This window comes from Cynoglossus semilaevis, chromosome 8 (assembly GCF_000523025.1).
Source record: "Cynoglossus semilaevis isolate Cse_v1.0 chromosome 8, Cse_v1.0, whole genome shotgun sequence".
NCBI classification, from domain to species: Eukaryota; Metazoa; Chordata; class Actinopteri; order Pleuronectiformes; family Cynoglossidae; genus Cynoglossus; species Cynoglossus semilaevis.
The window spans coordinates 9,306,399-9,324,599 of record NC_024314.1 but is presented as its reverse complement, the minus strand read 5'-3'; the positions used below and the strand labels follow the sequence as shown (position 1 = coordinate 9,324,599).

The window sequence follows — 18,201 nt, the reverse complement described above, 5'->3', positions numbered from 1 at the left end:
TGTTAGGTTTTTATTTTGCGCCCTTGATGTTTTATTCTTTTGAATTACTTATGGAGAAAGTAATTCTGACATTTTATTTGATTTTATTTCATTAAAAATACACAGAGTCGGGTCTTCGGGAATCCGGGTGCCGTATAACGTGACGTCTTCCTAAGATATCGCGTTATTTCGGTGGTTATTACGTCATACACACTGCGGAAGTGTTTTGACGCTGAGAAAAACAAAAAGTACATTTGTCCTGGTTTGTAACATTATCCATCCATCCATCCATCCATTTTCATCCGCTTATCCGTTACCGGGTCGCGGGGGCAGCAGTCGCCACCCAGATCACATTGCAGTGGGATTAACCGCCCTAACCGGGATTCGAACTTGTCCAGGAGGTGAACCCTGGGGTTCCACACCAATGACAGAGACATTGCCTCTGGTCCAAAGCGCCACGGTTTGTAACATTATAAAAGATATTATTTAAAGTACTACGGTTTGTTTCCTAACTTATAACAGAAAGTATATCGTATATTCAGGACCCTATATAATCGCTATAAGAATATGTTTAGGTGTAGATACTTACTCGTTCTCTAAAATGTTCTCACGCGGTGATGTTCTTTCCAAAAGTTAATTGTAATTGTAATTGTAATGCATGGCTGCAAGCCAAAGTTACCGAATAACAAGAATGTGAACAAACGTTTTATTTTAATTTGTTAAGCGGTTGAAGATCCACAGACTATCTGACAAACTAACCTTGAACCTTTAATTTGCTTTGCAACCAGTGCGTGCAGGCACTTTACTTAATGAAAAATATATAATTAAGTAATCCATAAACGTTTCTTTTGAAAGTTGTAGCCTCGGTTATTTGTTTTGTCAGTCTTTGTGTTTTAAAATACACAAGGAAATAGTAGTAACAAACAAGTAGTAACAAACAAGTAGTAAAAAAAAAACAAGCAAACTATACAAAACTATAACTATACTTTACAAAATATAAAGGCAGATGGATATGCTGCCAAAAAATGGGTCTGGTGGATTACGACGTGTAAGGAGAAATGACCCTCGCGAAAGAATCAAACCAAGACAGCAACAAAAGTTTAGAAATACACTCAGACACTGGTTGATAAATACACAGACAAATGACAGTGCAGAGGAAAACGGGGAAAGTGAAAACGATGGAGACATTACAGATGATGGTGCTGGTCAGAGTAGCTCTGCTCAGGTACTGGACAGTCACTCTGAGGACCAAGCTGCAGAATCTGACATGGATGAAGAAACCCAGCTCTTGATGCCACAAGAACTAGAAGGAGACATTTCAATGTCACAAGCCTCCACTGACATGGCAAACGGTGAAGCTGTGCAGAATCACAACCATGATGGATTAGACAAAGGAGATGTGTCCCCGGCAACCTCAGTGGGCTTAGTCAAACACAAAACCAAAATAACAGATTTCTTCTCAGGAATCTCATCGTCACACCCTGCTGTGAAACGTGCAAGGGTGGAACAATTTCCAGAGAAGCAGGATGACGACAATGACATCATTGCTGAAGTATCGTGGCTGGGGACACCAATCACTGAGCTCAAGAGAATGCCAGAATGTGGGGGATGGCTTTGTCCACTGAGGGATGTCCCTGATCAGCACACTGTGATGATAATGGTTTGTTTTTGTTCTCATGTTTTCAAATGCTTCTCTGAACTCAAACACATACATATCAATATCTTAGTCATCACCACAATATTTTTTGCAAGTTTCTGCCAATAGCAGATTATTGTAGGCATCAATTTTGCAGTAAATTGATAGTTTATTGGGTTGATGTTACCTGAATGTTTTATTCAGTGTTTATCAGTGTTACTATGATGAAGCTTTCAGAAAAATGTAGGTGCACAAGACTCAAAAGTTAACATCCATCATGTCAGTGATATCATTTGATATTTATCTTGCCTGTAACTAATATTTGTTTTATTGTTATTGTGATTGTTTGGTTTGGGATTTTATACAAATGTTGCCCTGGCTAACCACAGTCATTGTTATTCTTTTGTATTGACAGACAGACTCGTTAGGCAATGGCAGGGTTCCTGTTCCAGATCCTGCTCAGTTTTGTGACACGTGGGATGATGTTCATGTCAAGATGCCCTGTTCCAGCAGTAATTTGTTTCCTGTTGAAGATGAGGTAAAATAATTTAGAAGCAAGTGAGAAAACCTCTATCTTGAAGTTATTAATAATAATAATAATAATAATCAAAATAGTGTAAAAACATCACTTATGAGTGATCTCGTACTGCGTGTGATATTCATTTTTCAGCAAACACATATCAGTTGTTGTTTTGCAACATTAAAGTAATGTATGATATGTTGATATCCTCAGTATGCATTGCAAGACAGCTATTGTGTTGTATTGTAGCTATTTTATGTTTTAAACCTGATCTCAAAATAGCCTGCATAGCTGACTAAAGTTTTCCTCCTACAGGAAACACGTAAACTGCAGAATAAAAGTCGGTGGGAGTTGATCAAAGAAACTCTAAATAAAGACATAACAAATCCACTTGAGTTGAAGGTAAGCTTCCTATCTGCATCAGTTTATTTAGGAGACTAACACTCGTTTTGCTTTTGCTTTACACACTGTACAAGTGTTGTTACCAATTATTGTCACAAGATGGCATCGCACACCCATATAACGAGACACGCCAGTCATGCACGAATTATTTAATAATCAAACAGTGCGTGGTCAATAAAACAATTCGAAGGTTAATTCAGAACATTTTCGCCAGTTACTTCAATATAACTTTTTATTTTTACAGAAAGCAATACTGAAATACAGCCCCGCACATGCAAAGAAATGGGACTTCACGGCATTTCATTTGTACTGCACAAAGGTGAGAATCACTTTATTTTCTTTAGCACTATCCATGGTACGTAACAACGTTCCATGCTAAAATGTGACCACAGCTAGGGAAATATTTTTAGGACCTTAAATGATTCATTTTAGAAGTTCAGACAAATGAAACCTCAGCTGTCCAATAAGGACGCTTAACTGCCCAACAGCAGGCTTCATTTGGCAATGTGCCTCTTCCAGGTCTCAGGTCAGAGGGAGTGCTCAAGAGTCTGTGATTATAACATTTTAATTTGTCAGTAGTTAAAGTTGAGATTTTTCTCACTGTGACTGCTGTATAGCTGGTGTTGCAAAATAATCATATAAAAATATTACTTACTTTTTGGGCTTTTGTAACACTAATCAAAATGGAATTCATTTATTTCATATCTCATCCAATCTTGACATTTGTTTTGGAGGTTCAGATCGAAGGTTTATGTTGGATGGCTATGTTGTTTTAGGTGCTTGCAAAGTCATTTTATTTTCCGACCAAGGAAAAAATAGACCTGAACTGAACCTGATGGTCAGAGCGCAGTTAGTTCATTGTTCATTGCTCACGGATGTCAGTGTCCTCCCTGGTTTCATCCGAGGCATTTGAAGCCATCCATCATCTGTTTGTCTTGATGCACTCTGCTGTATCCTGTATGTGTGGAGAATCAGCGGGGGTTGTATTGCTGTCTGGCTTTGAGAAGACAAAGGGAATATTGCACTTGGAAAGATGGGCAGGGTTGTTGTTGTGACAGGATTGTTTCCAAATACAGGAAATAAAACCCATAGGACTGAACAAATTATTTTTCCATAAACAGTGGGAGCCCTGTGCTGGGATAGCATTATCAAGACTACATCACTTTATGCTGCATGATGCAGTAGCTCATGTCTCAGGGAGAAAAAGGTGCACCTGATGCTGGGGTGTCAAATGTCTTTCTGTCACTTTTGCACAAGAACAATAATGGATTCCGTGCAGGAGAATGTTGCATGGCTTCAGAGTTAAAATAAGTGTCTGCTCTTGAGAAATAATTTAATCCCTTACCTAAAGGTCACATTTAGTAACTTGTCAGAAACAAATAAGGCTTGCATTATACACCGGTGAGTGCTTTACTTCAGCCCGTGTGATGTTGAATCAATTGAGCGCTGCATGTTTGCCATAAATCATATTAGAACAGGAGTTCTATTAGATCAAATCTGAAGATGTTAAGAGGCTCTAGTTAAAGGCCAAGTCCTGCTGTTGAAGCTGAAGTCAGTGGCAAAATTAGATTTTTGGCCAGACTGCAAAATGTCACCACAAAGTATTGAAATAGCATTTGTTTATGGTGTGTTTTCACCTACAGTATTGATTAAAATATATATAAACAAGGGTTTGGTTATTCTGTAGCTCACCATTTTCCAAACAATTTTCTCTAGTGCCCTTTATGTAGATTGGGCTATTCCACCTCCTCCCCACTTTATGACACACTCACAGCCAGTGCTTCAAATTTCCACTGAACTCTGTGTGAAACTGTAACTCCTAAAAATTGCCAATAAAAAGAAGTGAAAGTACTAATGAGTAATTTGGCCTACTCTGTCCCCCTGCGGTTACCCTTCACCCCCAAACAGTGGTGCCCCCCAATTTGGGCACCACTGAAGTGACCCAAGGTGTATTGCCTGAGTTACAAATCTGTAAATAGTCCACACATACAGTCTACCACCTAAATTGTTCTACATATTTTTAAACATTTCCTTAGGACTACATATTCCTTCTATTGCTTGAAGAAAAGAAAAAAAAACGACTTAAAGCTTTGTGTTTTATGGTCCGTAAAGCTAATATCAGTTGAGTGTGAATGGAAATTCGTAAAAACATAAAACTAAAATTGGAAAGCCAGCAGTCTAATATTGTTCTCAGTTTCTTACTTTTCCCAATGGACGCTCGATTAGAGATTGAGTGTCTGAGAGAAATGGACATGAATGGCATAGAGTGACAGACAGGGCATCAGTGAATATTCACCTTATGAATATTTGACACAGCTGTTGAGAGGCAGCCCTTTTATTCAGGTCCCTTATGAATATTTGACACAGCTGTTGACAGGCAGCCCTTTTATTCACGTCTCTTTCTTTCTTTCTTGTTTTTTATTTATTTATTTTACATTTATGACCACATAAGTCTTTTGATTTTAAATGGTCAAATATCCTCAGACTGTTTTATTGCCACAGACCTGTGGTGAATAGCTGTGTTAAATCAGAATGTGAGCTTCACTGTTTCTCTGTCCACATTCTCACGTCACTGTGCTGTGATGTACATGCCGGTGTCACGTCATACAGCGACTCAGATCGCTGGATTCCAGCCTCCGTCTTTGATTTAAAGCGCTGCTTCTACTTTAGCTGTGTCCACTGCCGCTTCCCATGTCAACTGCCCCCATTTATTACCCTCATAGGAGCTGTTTATGATGTCAACCAGGTCATTACTTATGACAGTGTCTAGTCAGGTTTCCTTTGCCCTACTATAAATGACCTGGGCTAAATCACTAGGCTTCTTATTCTGTGAACAAACCACTCTTTGTATTCCAGTGCTCTCTTATTTGCATCTACTCAGAAAGACTATTTAATTAGCTGGTCTGGTCCTGATGAAAGTGCTTTATGATGGATCAGAGTGACATTTTGCAGCTGCTATCAGTGTAAATATGGCTGGTATAGTATATTTTCTTGTTATTGCCCTCAGTGGTATTCAGAAATGGACGGCTTTTAAATCACATGAACATTGCAATGGTAACGTTATTACAGGAATATTATATACAAACTCTGATTAACTAAAGCTTTTGTGACCTTTCCTTGTCAAACGTAATTTTCTCAATGTTGTCTTTCTAATAATTTTTACTCTAAACAGTTGCATCATTTTACAAAATGCAATTTTAGGTGAAACAAGACAAGGATGTTTTTTTAACCTTCCCATGCAAAGCATATTTTCCAACAAACCAAAAGATTGTGTGTATTGAAAATGTATGAGAAAACAAAAAAACAAAATTCTATTCAAATTAATGCACGTTTTGGTTTAAAAGAGAACTTTTTAGGAAACAATTTTAGTAATTCAGTAGCACTTTTCAGTTCATTTAAATTAACTGTTTAAATATGAAACTATCTGTGTCATGTTTTGAATCAAAACCACTTCTGTCATAACTTAGTTTGATGGCAGATTAGTCAACAACAAAACCAGATCTCTTGCTTCCTTCAAGGTGCTGGCACATGACGCTGCAGAACATCTGTTTGACTCCCTGCTGCCAGACATGGTCCAATTAGCATTGAGAGCATCCGAGCTGTGCACCAAGGTAACAACAGCCTTCACTAACCAATGGACACGACTCACTGGTCTGTGACATAGTAGATCACGGCTGCAGGTTAACTCTGGTGGTCGCCACCTGACAAATAATGTCATGGAATGGTTGTAGAAATGGTGGGGTCAAGGCCCAGAGGTATTGATGGTCATTTGTCACATGTTTTACTGGTTTCTGTACACACTGATGAAAAACCTCGTAAGACAAAGCATCACTCTACAGTGTGTTTTAATTTAATTATAAAATATCATTTAATCATCAGTGTAAATGTGGGTGGTGTAGTATATTTTCTTGTTATTGCCCTAAATGTTATTCAGAAATGGATGTCTTTTAAATCACCAAACATTATAATGGTGATGTTATTATAGAAATATTATATACGAATTCTGATTAACTAAACCTTTCTGACCTTTCCTTGTATCAGGCAATTGTCTTGATATTGTTTTGGTTAAGAGTTGAGCCCAAAATATTTTTTATTAGAAAAGCCTTAGTCTCTACAATATTATTTACCAGGCTTTATTTTCTGTTTCTAATCCCTTAACCTGTGTTGGGCGTATGGATCACTTGTGATCACGAAGGGACCTTGATTATAATGATGACGACTGATTCAAGAAGGGCAGAGTGCTACAAAAACGGGTTCATTTATGCAACGCGCTCATTTGACAAAGAGATGGCGAAATCATTTTGACCTTCCTCAGTTGTGTGTCTGCTCCTCCTCCAGCCGATCCCGCTCTTGAAGAGGGACATGAGTCACTCCATCACAATGTCCCAGGAGCAGGTGGCCTGTCTGCTCACCAACGCTTTCTTCTGCACCTTCCCGAGACGCAGCTCCAGGCGGACCGAGTATAGCAACTACCCAGACATCAACTTTGTCAAGTAATGTAAAAAAATACATTCCCTCTAAAGACACTAATATGACAACTAGCTTCTTTACCAAGAGGGGGTGCTCATGTTTTTTTTTGTCATTGGCACAAGTCATTTTGATAATTTTATGGAAAAACACTGTTAAACACATTATGAGAGAGAAGTTGCCTTGAAAGAACCGACCACACCATCCACTGAATATTTAAGATCCTTTAAAGGTCATTTGCCATTTTCAGCATTTGATCATTATATCAAGTACAGCGTTGAGCGTTTTCTCCAGTTTTTTTAATCGTGGTAACCAGAAGGGTTGTTGTGAAGAAAGTGGTTCTCTCCATACCATCTAATTATAGGATATTTGCTCTTTAAATACTTGATTACGATAAACAAGAACGGGACACATTTTTTCAAAGGTCAAGAGTTTTTGCACTTTAAGAGTGAAATTTTAGATTAATTTGGTTAAATATATATATGCATGCATATATATATAAGCTTTTGCTTTTTTCAAACTTGTCTTTGTGGTAAAAACCCCTGTGTTGTTATCAGTCTCTCTCCCTGTGATTCTTTCTTAGACATGTCCCGCATCTTTGTTGGCATCATAGGGTAATTACCTAAATGGAGGAGGGAATTAGATTAACATTCACTCAGATAGCTGCATTTGACAATGGAGAACCATTATTCAACCGCATCAGCGTTTCTTTGCTGTGATGTCAGAGAAAAGCTGGTGTCACCTTTGTAGCCTGTCAATATTATGTGTTTAGAGTTAGCTATGTGGTGTGAGGTGGATATGTAAAGCGTTAAATCTAAATCCTTTTTATTGGTGCTGTTTTTTTAACCAGTGACCCACAGTGTCGTCTGGAATTCAAATGGGGTTGTCTGAAATGTCTAGTAATTTATAAATTATTAATTTACTGATTAAAAAATAGTTTTCAACTAAATATTCCATTTAAAATCATGATAAAACCAAAACACAATCTTAAACAACTGTATTCTTTCACTTTCATGAATATAAATCAAGTTCAAATGAAATGCAGCATAAAAAAATATCTGAGCTGGCGCACCTTGATTGACGGCTGGAACAAACATGATCAAAAATTAACTCTAGAAGAAAAAAATGTCTGTGGGGTCACCAGACATTTGTGATGTCAAAAAGGGGTCACAAAACAAAAAAACGTTTAGAAAACACTGGTTTAAACTATTAAAAAAATCAATTTGTGGAAAAGGGAATAATATCAAAACAGAATGTTTTTTGGGGTTTTTTCCTTCATCTAATTTCCATTTAGATAAAAAGAGTTGTGTTTTCTTGGGGGGTTTTCAATCTTTGCTCTGTCACTCAATGTTTCATTTAAAGACAGCTCACTTGTTCTCCACACGGTAGTTTCTTTTTGTCTGGGTTGCATCACAGCTTCTTCCTCTTCTTTCTTGTGTTGTAGTGATGTTATATAATATTGTATTTATTCCTTTCCCCTGAGGGCCAATGGGAGATTTTATTACTAAAAGCCCGCTCTCACTAGTGGCTAGCTTATGTCCGACGCAGTCGGCCCTGAGCATTGCGCAATGTGTAATTGTTTCTATGGGCCACGTTGACAACATAGCGAAATGAATGCCAAAGCTGACTGCAATGAATGAGTCATGTGTCCCCGAAGGGCTCTCGGTGCATCAAGCTTTTATCCTTATTTCATTCCACACACATGAAATTACTTACTTGTTATTGTGACTTGTGGCTCTGCCGCAGGGGGAGACGTTGGTCTGAGAGTGCATTCTAAACCCCAACTGCATTTCACCAGCAGCAGCTTTTTGTGCGTGCATTTGTGTATTACTTTTAAAGAGGGACTGACCTTTTCCTCCAAAGGCTTGTGTTGCATTGGACACACAAAGCTTTTAATGTGCCAAAAAGGAGGGAGTTTTGTTTCTTTTTCACTCTTCTCCGCCTTTTTTATATGATAACAGTGATTTAGGACACAAGTGCAACTCTGATGGCTGGCCCCGAGCAACTCCATTGTTGTCGCAGTGACTGAGAGGCTGAGTGAGAGATGGACTGATTCATATTAAGTAATTCAAGTCAAAGTTTTAGCATGGCTGAACTCACGTGGCCTAAGTGGACGTCACGTGTCTCGTCCCGTTCGTGTCTTTACCTTTTCACTAATACAAGTCGTCAGTTTGGGATGCAGCCAATTACAATTTAGTATTTTTTCCTTTCATACTCTTCACTTTTTTTTAGTCTCATTTCAGTGTCTTTGTCTTTAGGCTCTTTGAAGGTTCTGCTTCAAGGAAGATTGAGAAGCTCAAAACCTTGATGTGCTATTTCAAACATGTGACTGAACAAAGTAGGAGTTTACTTTTCAACTCATAATAAATAGTAAAAACATGTACAAAAAAAGAAAAAGGAGTCATTTTCATAAAAGAATGTCTTTGTTTTCAGGGCCTTCTGGTCTGGTCACGTTCACAAGGAAAACATTGGACATACCCATTCATTGGAAAAGGTTCAGTATATTGACACAGCAGTTAAATAAAACATACCAGATGGCTATAGTATATTGAATTATTTGCTATTAGTTCTAATTCAGTCGGTTCTTTAGAAACAATTAGAGATCCATCGTGTTAACCATCAGTAAAAAAAAAAAGACTTTTCTGTTTTTAGATCAAAGACTCTGCTCACAAGACTTCACATTACTTTTGAAGGAACCATTGAGGCTGATGGATATGGAATGCTTCAGGTGAGACATTTGAATGTGTCTATACACTCACTGATCATTGATTTTAAAACATACAGCCTTTCTAAAAAAGTTGAAAAAATGTCGAGTGATGTTTCCAAAATTTAAGTTAAGTTAATTTAGGTTAAGTTAAGGGAGATAACAGTGTTCCATGTAATTTTTACAGCTGTACAATACCCTGCTTTATTTTCTTCACAGATTTATGTCCAAAATTTGTCTTCTACTAAAACCATGTTCTATCTTACGTAGAGCTCAAACAGCCAGAAGTCTTTTATTCAGATTGCTTACTACAGCTATAGAGGCCTTCAAGGGACCCCGTGACACTTTAAAGGGAGTGTGCGCTGGGACTGGGGTCAAGACCTGTGAGCCTCTTCTTCTGAGAGTGTCGGCCGTGCTTCCTGTCCACTGTCAAGATGGCTGGCTTTGTCTTTCACCTTTTGTTTGCCTTCAGTTGCCACAGGATGACAGTTGATGTACACACATGACCAGCTCGAGGGCACACTGTGGCCTGGATTGATGGATCCGCCGCTGGAGGCAGGGAGGGCGGGGTTGCTGACAGCCTGTCAAAGTAGACTTTAGAGGCAGGCTCGCTGTCCCAGTGTTGAGTGACCAGTTTGGAGGCAGAGGGGGTCTACTCTCAGGCTGATGGTCACCCCTTTGCAGCCCTTTCCCAATGTTGCGATGGTGTCGCTGTGTGCTTTTTTTTTACGGGCCAGTGAGCAGTAACTGTCAGTCCTGAAATTGGATTATATATTTATGTTCCACCTGGGTGCCTCCTGACTAAAACAATGAGTTGTTTGCGTCACTTCTCGAAACTGCAGCTACCAGATCCGTATATTCTTTTGAATCATGAACTGGCTAAAATAAACAAGTACATCATTGTCAGGCGAGGACCTACGCAGGAGCCTGGAAGAACACAAGCAGCGAAAAGTATACTAGACATCAGTCAGCAGTCAATTTAGCAGAGTGTTGTGACTAGAAGGTAGTGTTCCTTCACTGTTGTTTTGATATTTGCTTCTGGCAGTGGAGCGCCAAAGTGCTTCTCCTGTGTGGAGCTCATTTTGGTGAAGGGGACAGATGTCGAAGTAATGTCAGAACCTCAGGCAGCCCTTCCAATTCACTTGTCTGACTTTCTGTCACAGGTAAAAAAGTATACTTTTCCTGCCTGTTCAAATGACATCAGTGTACCTGGTGAATAAAAACTTACTGAACACTTATGGCAGGATTGGTCTGGAAATGCTAAATTAAGGAGTCATTGTTGTTTCTCATTCATCTGTGTCGATTTACAGGTAGATTTTGCAAATGCATTTGTGGGAGGAGGAGTCACCAGCTCTGGTCTGGTTCAAGAGGAAATCCGTTTCCTGATCAACCCTGAGCTGATTGTTTCTCGGCTCTTCACAGAGGCCCTGGGCCATCAGGAATGTTTGATTATCACAGGTAAAAAAAACCACACAGTGTAAATTACCGTCAAAACAGAGCCATCCAACATTGTGTGACGCTTGACCTATATGGTAGAAGATGAAACACAGTGAACCTTGAGTGTTTCGCCTCAACACAAAGCATGAAGGAGAAATCAGACAACTTCAATTTACCCCATTCTGTCTAAAAGAATTGCTTTTATTTTGTGCGTTCTTGTTGTGTTTGTCCTTCTCCTAACCAGTGATTGACAGGAGTCACAGAGTGGGCTTCTCTGATTGCTCTGTAGGGTCTTTCTGTTGAGAAATACCTGTAATGTGTACTTCATCCTGATTGGTTGCACCATGATTAGGACAGGCCAAAGATAGTCAGACTCAAGGAGTCCCAGCAGGAGGCTGATGACACTTGTCTGCTTCTGCTTTTAAAATGCACTTCTGTCGGCCTTTACTCTTTTCCTTATCATCCGATTGTTTGAATGCCGTATATTTTGCAAGTTAGGGTCTCTTTTCACATATTTGAACGTCTGAAGTGTCTGCTTCCTTGTTAAATGCCAGTTTTGCATCATCACCATCCCCTGGCTCAAAAACAAATGTTAACCCAAGCGGCTTGAATTACCAACAACAGGATCTAACCAGTTACTGTTGCAGGTCCTCTCCTTTTTGTGGAGTCACCTTGGGATTCCTGGCTAGCCATCTCCCTTGCCTCTACTTACGCCACTTAACGTTATTACAGGGGCCCAGAATTAATTATAGCTGGAAGACCTGGCCAAGACCTGCTCCACTAATGGACCCTTCCATTCCATCATCTTTATTAAACCCTTCCCGTATCCCCTCTTCCCCTTGTAAAAGTCAGAGACTTTGCAGCACCGTAGCCACGTCATGAATTACACTCCGTGATATGTTTTGGCATACAGCAGAGAGGCTAATGGACCGCACTGCTGCACTGAAATTTACTAAAGCATCCCGGTCTAATTGAATTTCCTTTGATTGCGCTGTATCTGGTTTGCAAAAGTATAAATAGAATCCAAGATAAATCATTGTGCATTCTGTTTTTTGCAAAATATATTACTCTTTTCTGCCTCTCCAACCATAATGTGCTACAGGACCATTAGAAATGTGTACAGTAATTCTATTATTTAAAAATGAAGAAGCTTGATTTCACCGATGGAGCAGTGAAACTTTTGCTCAACGTGACAGCAGAAGGTGTTTCTGATCGTTTACACTGTGCGGTCCAGCACAAACACTCGATTTATTGTTATCTTTAACTCTTTGTCACTTAGAAATACTTCCTGCCCGCCTCACGCTTCTTTACCTGGCTTGGATTTATTTGTGTGCGATGAAAGATAATATTTAAATGACAAACGGTTTGCCTAAAAAAGTGAAAGAGTAATTCAGATTGTTGCTGAAGGTTGTTGCTTTCAGATGCAAATATGTTTGGTTACAGAGTTTAATGTTTCTGTAGAAACACTGAAGGTCAGGTGTGTGTATGTGTGCTCAGAGTACGATCATTTGTTATTTATAGTGCTGTGTTTATGTCAAGGCAAACCAAACTTAGTGACATTTTAATTTGTATCAGTACTTTAATGTTTAATATATAAAGTCATTTATATATAAATATGTGGTTCACAGCTGTATTAATATGGAGATGTCGGATGTTGGTTTAATTTCAGTCACATGATCAGGATTATTCACACTTTTACCCCTCTTTTGTCCTGTGACAATGTTAGCTTTGACAAAAACAATTGCCCTGGTACCATATTCACTTATGAACTGAACTCACCTAATGCAGAAGCTCTGATTGCTCCAGAGCCCCAAGCTGTTAAGTAAAAATGTTCATACTTCATAAAGTGCATACATAGTTTTCATAGACAGTTTTAATTTTACTGCACTAATAGGATTTACTCCTGACCAAAGCATGCACACACAGAGAGAACCCCTTGGTTTATTTGCTGTTCCTCATGAAGCGATCCAGCAAGTGCTCTTGACAGTCGGGTACTAATGAGCACTAATGAATGAGAAGTAAATACATGAGTACGTTTGTTTGACTGCCCCGTCACCTCCCCGCCGTCTGCTTCCCTCTTCCTAGTGTTGAGTGCTCCTCCGTGGGCTGACGGTCAGTCGCTGGTTTTCTCATTGTGTAAAAGTGGGGTGTGGGGGTGGTAATGACTTGACCTTCCTCTTATCAACAGACAGCTGCAGCAGAAATACTGCAGAGGAAGAAACAGCAAATTATTACAAATAATGTTTTCTACTAAAATGTAATGTCAATTGTAATGGATGTAGGTGCAGAACATTTAAAAAACATTTAGTTTATGCTGTTAGTGTGACCACATAAATTCAAATGACAGTTTGTTGTAAGTGTATATTAATCTTAGAGCACGGCGCACTCATTGCCACATATTACTTAGCATAATTTTCTACCACAAATTTAGATGCCGATGTTAATGGACTTTGAAGAGCCCTGAGTTTGAATTCCATTTTCTCTCCACCTTTAACACATGATGGACAAAGTACTTTCTTACAGTTCCAGCCATCTACAGAAAAAAAATATTTCATATTCAGGCATGTTGCCTGAATTTTAATCATTTTGTTTCCTTGTTAATATATTTTTTTGCGTGTAACTAATGCTGTTTGTTTTGATCCAGGTACTGAACAGTTCAGCAAATACAAGGGGTACGATGGAACTTTCCAGTGGGGGGGCAGCCACCAAGACACCACACCAAGGTAGGGTGTCTGAAATGTTACCATCGTACCTGTTCAAGGATGGGAATCCCAGCATTTAGTTTCTTACATTTATTTTAAGAATTAACGAGAGTAATTTGTTCCAGGGACGACTGGCAGAGGAGATGCACCGAAATTGTTGCCATCGATGCTCTGCGTTTCAGGAACTTCCTGGAACAGTTTAAACCAGAAAATATCAACAGAGAACTCGACAAGGTTTTTTTTGTCTTTAAATATACTTTTAATACATGTCTTTCATTTCAGGTCTTTTCCACTACTATTTTGCTTTGCAAATATAATTTATGTTTATCCATTTATGTGTGACACAAAATAGATGATTTAATGAGAATTCATTCTGCTAATAATGCAGAATGGATTCATGACAAATTTAGGATGAAACAGACATTGACTGGTGCTCTCTTTTCTCCATTTCAAATATTTGAGTTATAGATACTTGTCTTGTGTTTGAAACAGAGTGATGAATTGTAGCACAGTATCAGAGAATCAGATCCATCTCTTTCATTACGCTGCTCATTAGGCCCAGAATAAATGTAACTTCAAATTATTGACCTCTAAGCAATTAATCATCATTATTACATTTATATAAGAGATATTAAAAAAAAAAAGACTGCCCATAGATACTGCCTTCCTTGTGGGAGATGCTCATTTGTAATAGAAAATCAAGATGTTAATGTTGTCAAGTCTGCCATCAAAAAAACATGGCTGACTTTGACAACTGTGACAGGGATGTGAGGAATGTGCCAACATGAAGATCAATCCTGCTCCCAGTGTTGTTCAGCCAACTGTCATGTCTGCCCTTTTACAGGAAGAATTTATGATTGGTTTGAAGGAGGATGGTCTCATATAATTCATTTACACTATTTACTTCAACTCCGGTGTGAAACCTCATGGCCAATGACAATAAAGTTCCTTTAATCCAAGCGTAGCAGTTAGACAGTATGTTCCACAGCAACACAAACACCTGTTATTTGTTGTATTGTTGATTTATACAAATCTAATGTTAAACTGTTTAAAACAACAACAGTGTGATGATTTTACCCCTGCCTTTTTTATAGCTAATACCTCCTTTTTTGGTATAACTGGCAGCTCTTTATTCCTGAAGTTGCAATACTGCCCCCTACATGATCGATTTGCAATGGTTAATATCGACCTAGAACTGATCACTAGACCTAGAAAGAAAGCAATTACAATTACAATTACCTTATGGGTGAAACTGTCTTTATAATTGTGACCAATCAGGAAATAGTTTGGCACAATTAGGTCAGACGTGTTATCTGTCTTTACATACAGATGTGAAGAGACTTTTTTTCCCCATCAAGCCTTGCTGACTTTTCTCCTACTAACTTACTGCCTTATTATCCTGTGATTATTCAGGCCTACTGTGGATTCGCTCGTCCGGAGGGACAAAACACAAACCTCGCAGCGGTGGCAACAGGAAACTGGGGCTGTGGGGTTTTTGGAGGTGACACCAGACTAAAAGGTATGGACTGATGTAACACTTCATCTGCATCAGCAGGTTTTCTAGAGGAAGAAAAGAAATACTCTGATCTTTTTCTTTTCTTTTTTTCACTTCTTTTTTTTTTTTTTTTTTGCACACTTGGCAGTCACAGCGAACCTTCTTCCTGAGTATAACAGACTATATTTCAGATTGAAAAGCTCCAGCAGATCAGTGTGGGCATCCATTTGTCTTCTGGGAAATGCTTTCTTTTACTTAAAGCCCATTCACTGCCTTCCTTTTATTGATCAAACGACAGAGCTAATATGTTTCATTAATAGGGGAATTGATCGTCTGCTCGGGTCCATCCGTCTGTTGCAGCACAACGTCTGCGCCTTGTGTCACTGTCACCGAGCAGGGAGACTTCATGCTTACAGTTCGCAGCACAGCCTCTGCTTCTCCCCTTCCTCTTGACATATGCATGCATCCCTGTATATTTGTTAATTAGGTGAAGCGCGCTACATTCCTCCATAGGCACAATCACCCACTGTCGCCTTAATGACATGCCTCTGGGGACGTGCTTTCCTGATTCAGATGCTGATCTCTCTCTGGATTTATTTCCTCCAGCCACCACTTATTCTTTAATTGTCATAAACTTTTTGATAAAAGCACTTGCAATGGAATGAGGGGGGTGGGGGGGTGGGGGGTTGCTGACATATTCAGCTTAGCCTTCTTCTGAAAATGTTGATTCAGTTTTGCTCATTAACTTGCCTCCATCCAAACCTTCATTAATCAGCAGACTTATCTCCAGTCTCTTAAAATATTCACAGCTCTCTGGGGCCAGACCTGGCTTCTCTCTGTAAATAATCCAAGGTTCTCAGTAGGAGAGAGGCCCAGTCCCCCAATTATTTACCTTTTAGTCGACGAGCTACGCAGACACAGACCACAGTGTAATTACAACTAACCGTTTTCCTGAAGAGATGATTCACAGAACAAAACTGGAGAAAGGAAACCACATTTCCGAGCGGTGACATAAATACAAAAGTTCTACAGTGTTGAGGTCTAACACAGGTTTCTCCTCCCACAGCTCTGATTCAGATGCTGGCAGCTGCCGAGGCGGGACGCGACGTGGCCTACTTCACCTTTGGTGACAAGAAACTCATGACAGATGTTCACAACATGCACTCGTTTCTCACTCAGAGGAATATCTGTGTTGGTGAGAAAGTAACCATCCTGCTTGTTTTCTGTTAATCCACAGATGTGTTTACACCAGTGATCCATTGATAATAATTCAGTATACTAATTCATCCTGATAATCTCTTGATGATAGAAAACAAAGTCTTGACATGAGAATTAATTCTGATAAATATTGATTATATAAAGTCTGAATATTTCCTAAACCTTTAGAGGAATTTTTATTATTTGTAGTAAAATAGCAAATCATGAAAAACTCTTTTAAGTTAGACTGAAAATCTGCTTTATGATAACTTCATCTCTGCATTATGGAGATTTGCTATGATGGCAAATTACCATTGCCTGAAGAGCTTTTACAAAGCTTTTCTCCCTGGTACTATTTGGGAGTTTCGTGCCCACATATGTTCACACTGTATAACTGCTAAATGCTTTTTCAGGTCCAGAGGTTTTCATAATCTTTGGTTGTAGATTAAATTAAATGAAAATGTCACTCCTGTAATTTAGATCCTTGTCGTCACTACCAGGCCCAGATTTTAAATCTCAGGCCTTATCTATTGGGATAACAACTGTATCCCTTCACTGTTGAGGTCATATCCAGAACACAGTCTTTTTCTTCATCACAGGGGAAGTGTGCAGTCTCCTGGAGGAGTACTTCACATCTGTGTGCAAGAGATGTGTGAGCCGACAGCCTGACGTCAGCCTGTACTCCTTCATCTACCAACAGGTCGACCCCTCCCTGGCATCTTATGACTTCAACACGCACTCAGCCAGACAACGTGTACCCAAGGATAGCTGTTAAGGTCAGGCGGCTGACGAGTCGCCGCCAGCCATCAACATTTTTCGAAATAAAAAATTTTCATTTGGCTTTTAGCTGTATATCAAACGTCAAAACTGCAACAGAAATTAGAAACACTTAAAGTGGCAAAAATAAAAAATCTGGTAAATGGACTCTTTCCAAAAAGAGACGTTGATTAGCTTTGACCCTGTTGTCGCCCCAGTCCAAGCTGCGTTCACTTTCCAGCCGCTGGTAATAAACCAATGGATTGAGCATCAACGCAACGCGATCGTGATTTTAATGGCAAAGCAAAGGTTGACATCCATCTTCAGAGTGTGTCACATTGGCGTTTTTTTTTTTTTCCTTTTTACACCCACACATACATATCCAGCCTAATTGAATTGGCTGTCAGGAAATCGAGTTAGAGGAAAAGAATAACAATAGCACGGTCTGGAAATCTGGGAGCAGACTCCAGAGAGAAGCTCAGATGATGAGGAAGGGGAGTAAAATTCTTTATTTCAAAAGTGTATAATTTAGTGCGGTTTGTCTCTTCTTTTGTAAAATTAAATGGCGATTACACTTAAAAAAAAAATAACCTTAATAAAAATCGAATGGCTTCAAGTTTAACTTCTATTTTGATTTTGTGTTTTATTCTAGAGCGTGATCTGATCAAGTTTAACTTCTATTTTGATTTTGTATTTTATTCTAGAGCGTGATCTGATCTGGTCCTGATCTGATATTGTCATGTTTTAAACCGGTGATAACCCAAATGCAGGCTCAGACGACGTCAAGAGAAAAACAAGGATTTATTTTCCAATTTAACTTCAACAGGAATCACAAGGAACAATAGTTCAAGTCAATCTGGACGTTAGCTACCACGGTGGCTGAACAAACGATCTGACGACCAGTGG

At 39.1% G+C, this 18,201-nt stretch overlaps 1 protein-coding gene across 1 annotated transcript; it reads left to right on the top strand.

The window, feature by feature from the left end:
- Positions 1–128: 128 nt before the first annotated feature.
- LOC103381951 (poly(ADP-ribose) glycohydrolase) lies at positions 129–17,917 on the top strand. The gene is made up of 15 exons (XM_008314571.3): positions 129–1,639; positions 2,031–2,153; positions 2,451–2,537; positions 2,782–2,856; positions 6,056–6,148; positions 6,876–7,030; positions 9,263–9,342; positions 9,438–9,498; positions 9,657–9,732; positions 11,019–11,166; positions 13,790–13,868; positions 13,973–14,081; positions 15,261–15,366; positions 16,409–16,537; positions 17,139–17,917. The coding sequence occupies exons 1-15, from the start codon at positions 986–988 to the stop codon at positions 17,312–17,314; spliced, it is 2,151 nt and encodes a 716-aa protein (XP_008312793.1). The 5' UTR covers positions 129–985; the 3' UTR covers positions 17,315–17,917.
- Positions 17,918–18,201: the final 284 nt, after the last annotated feature.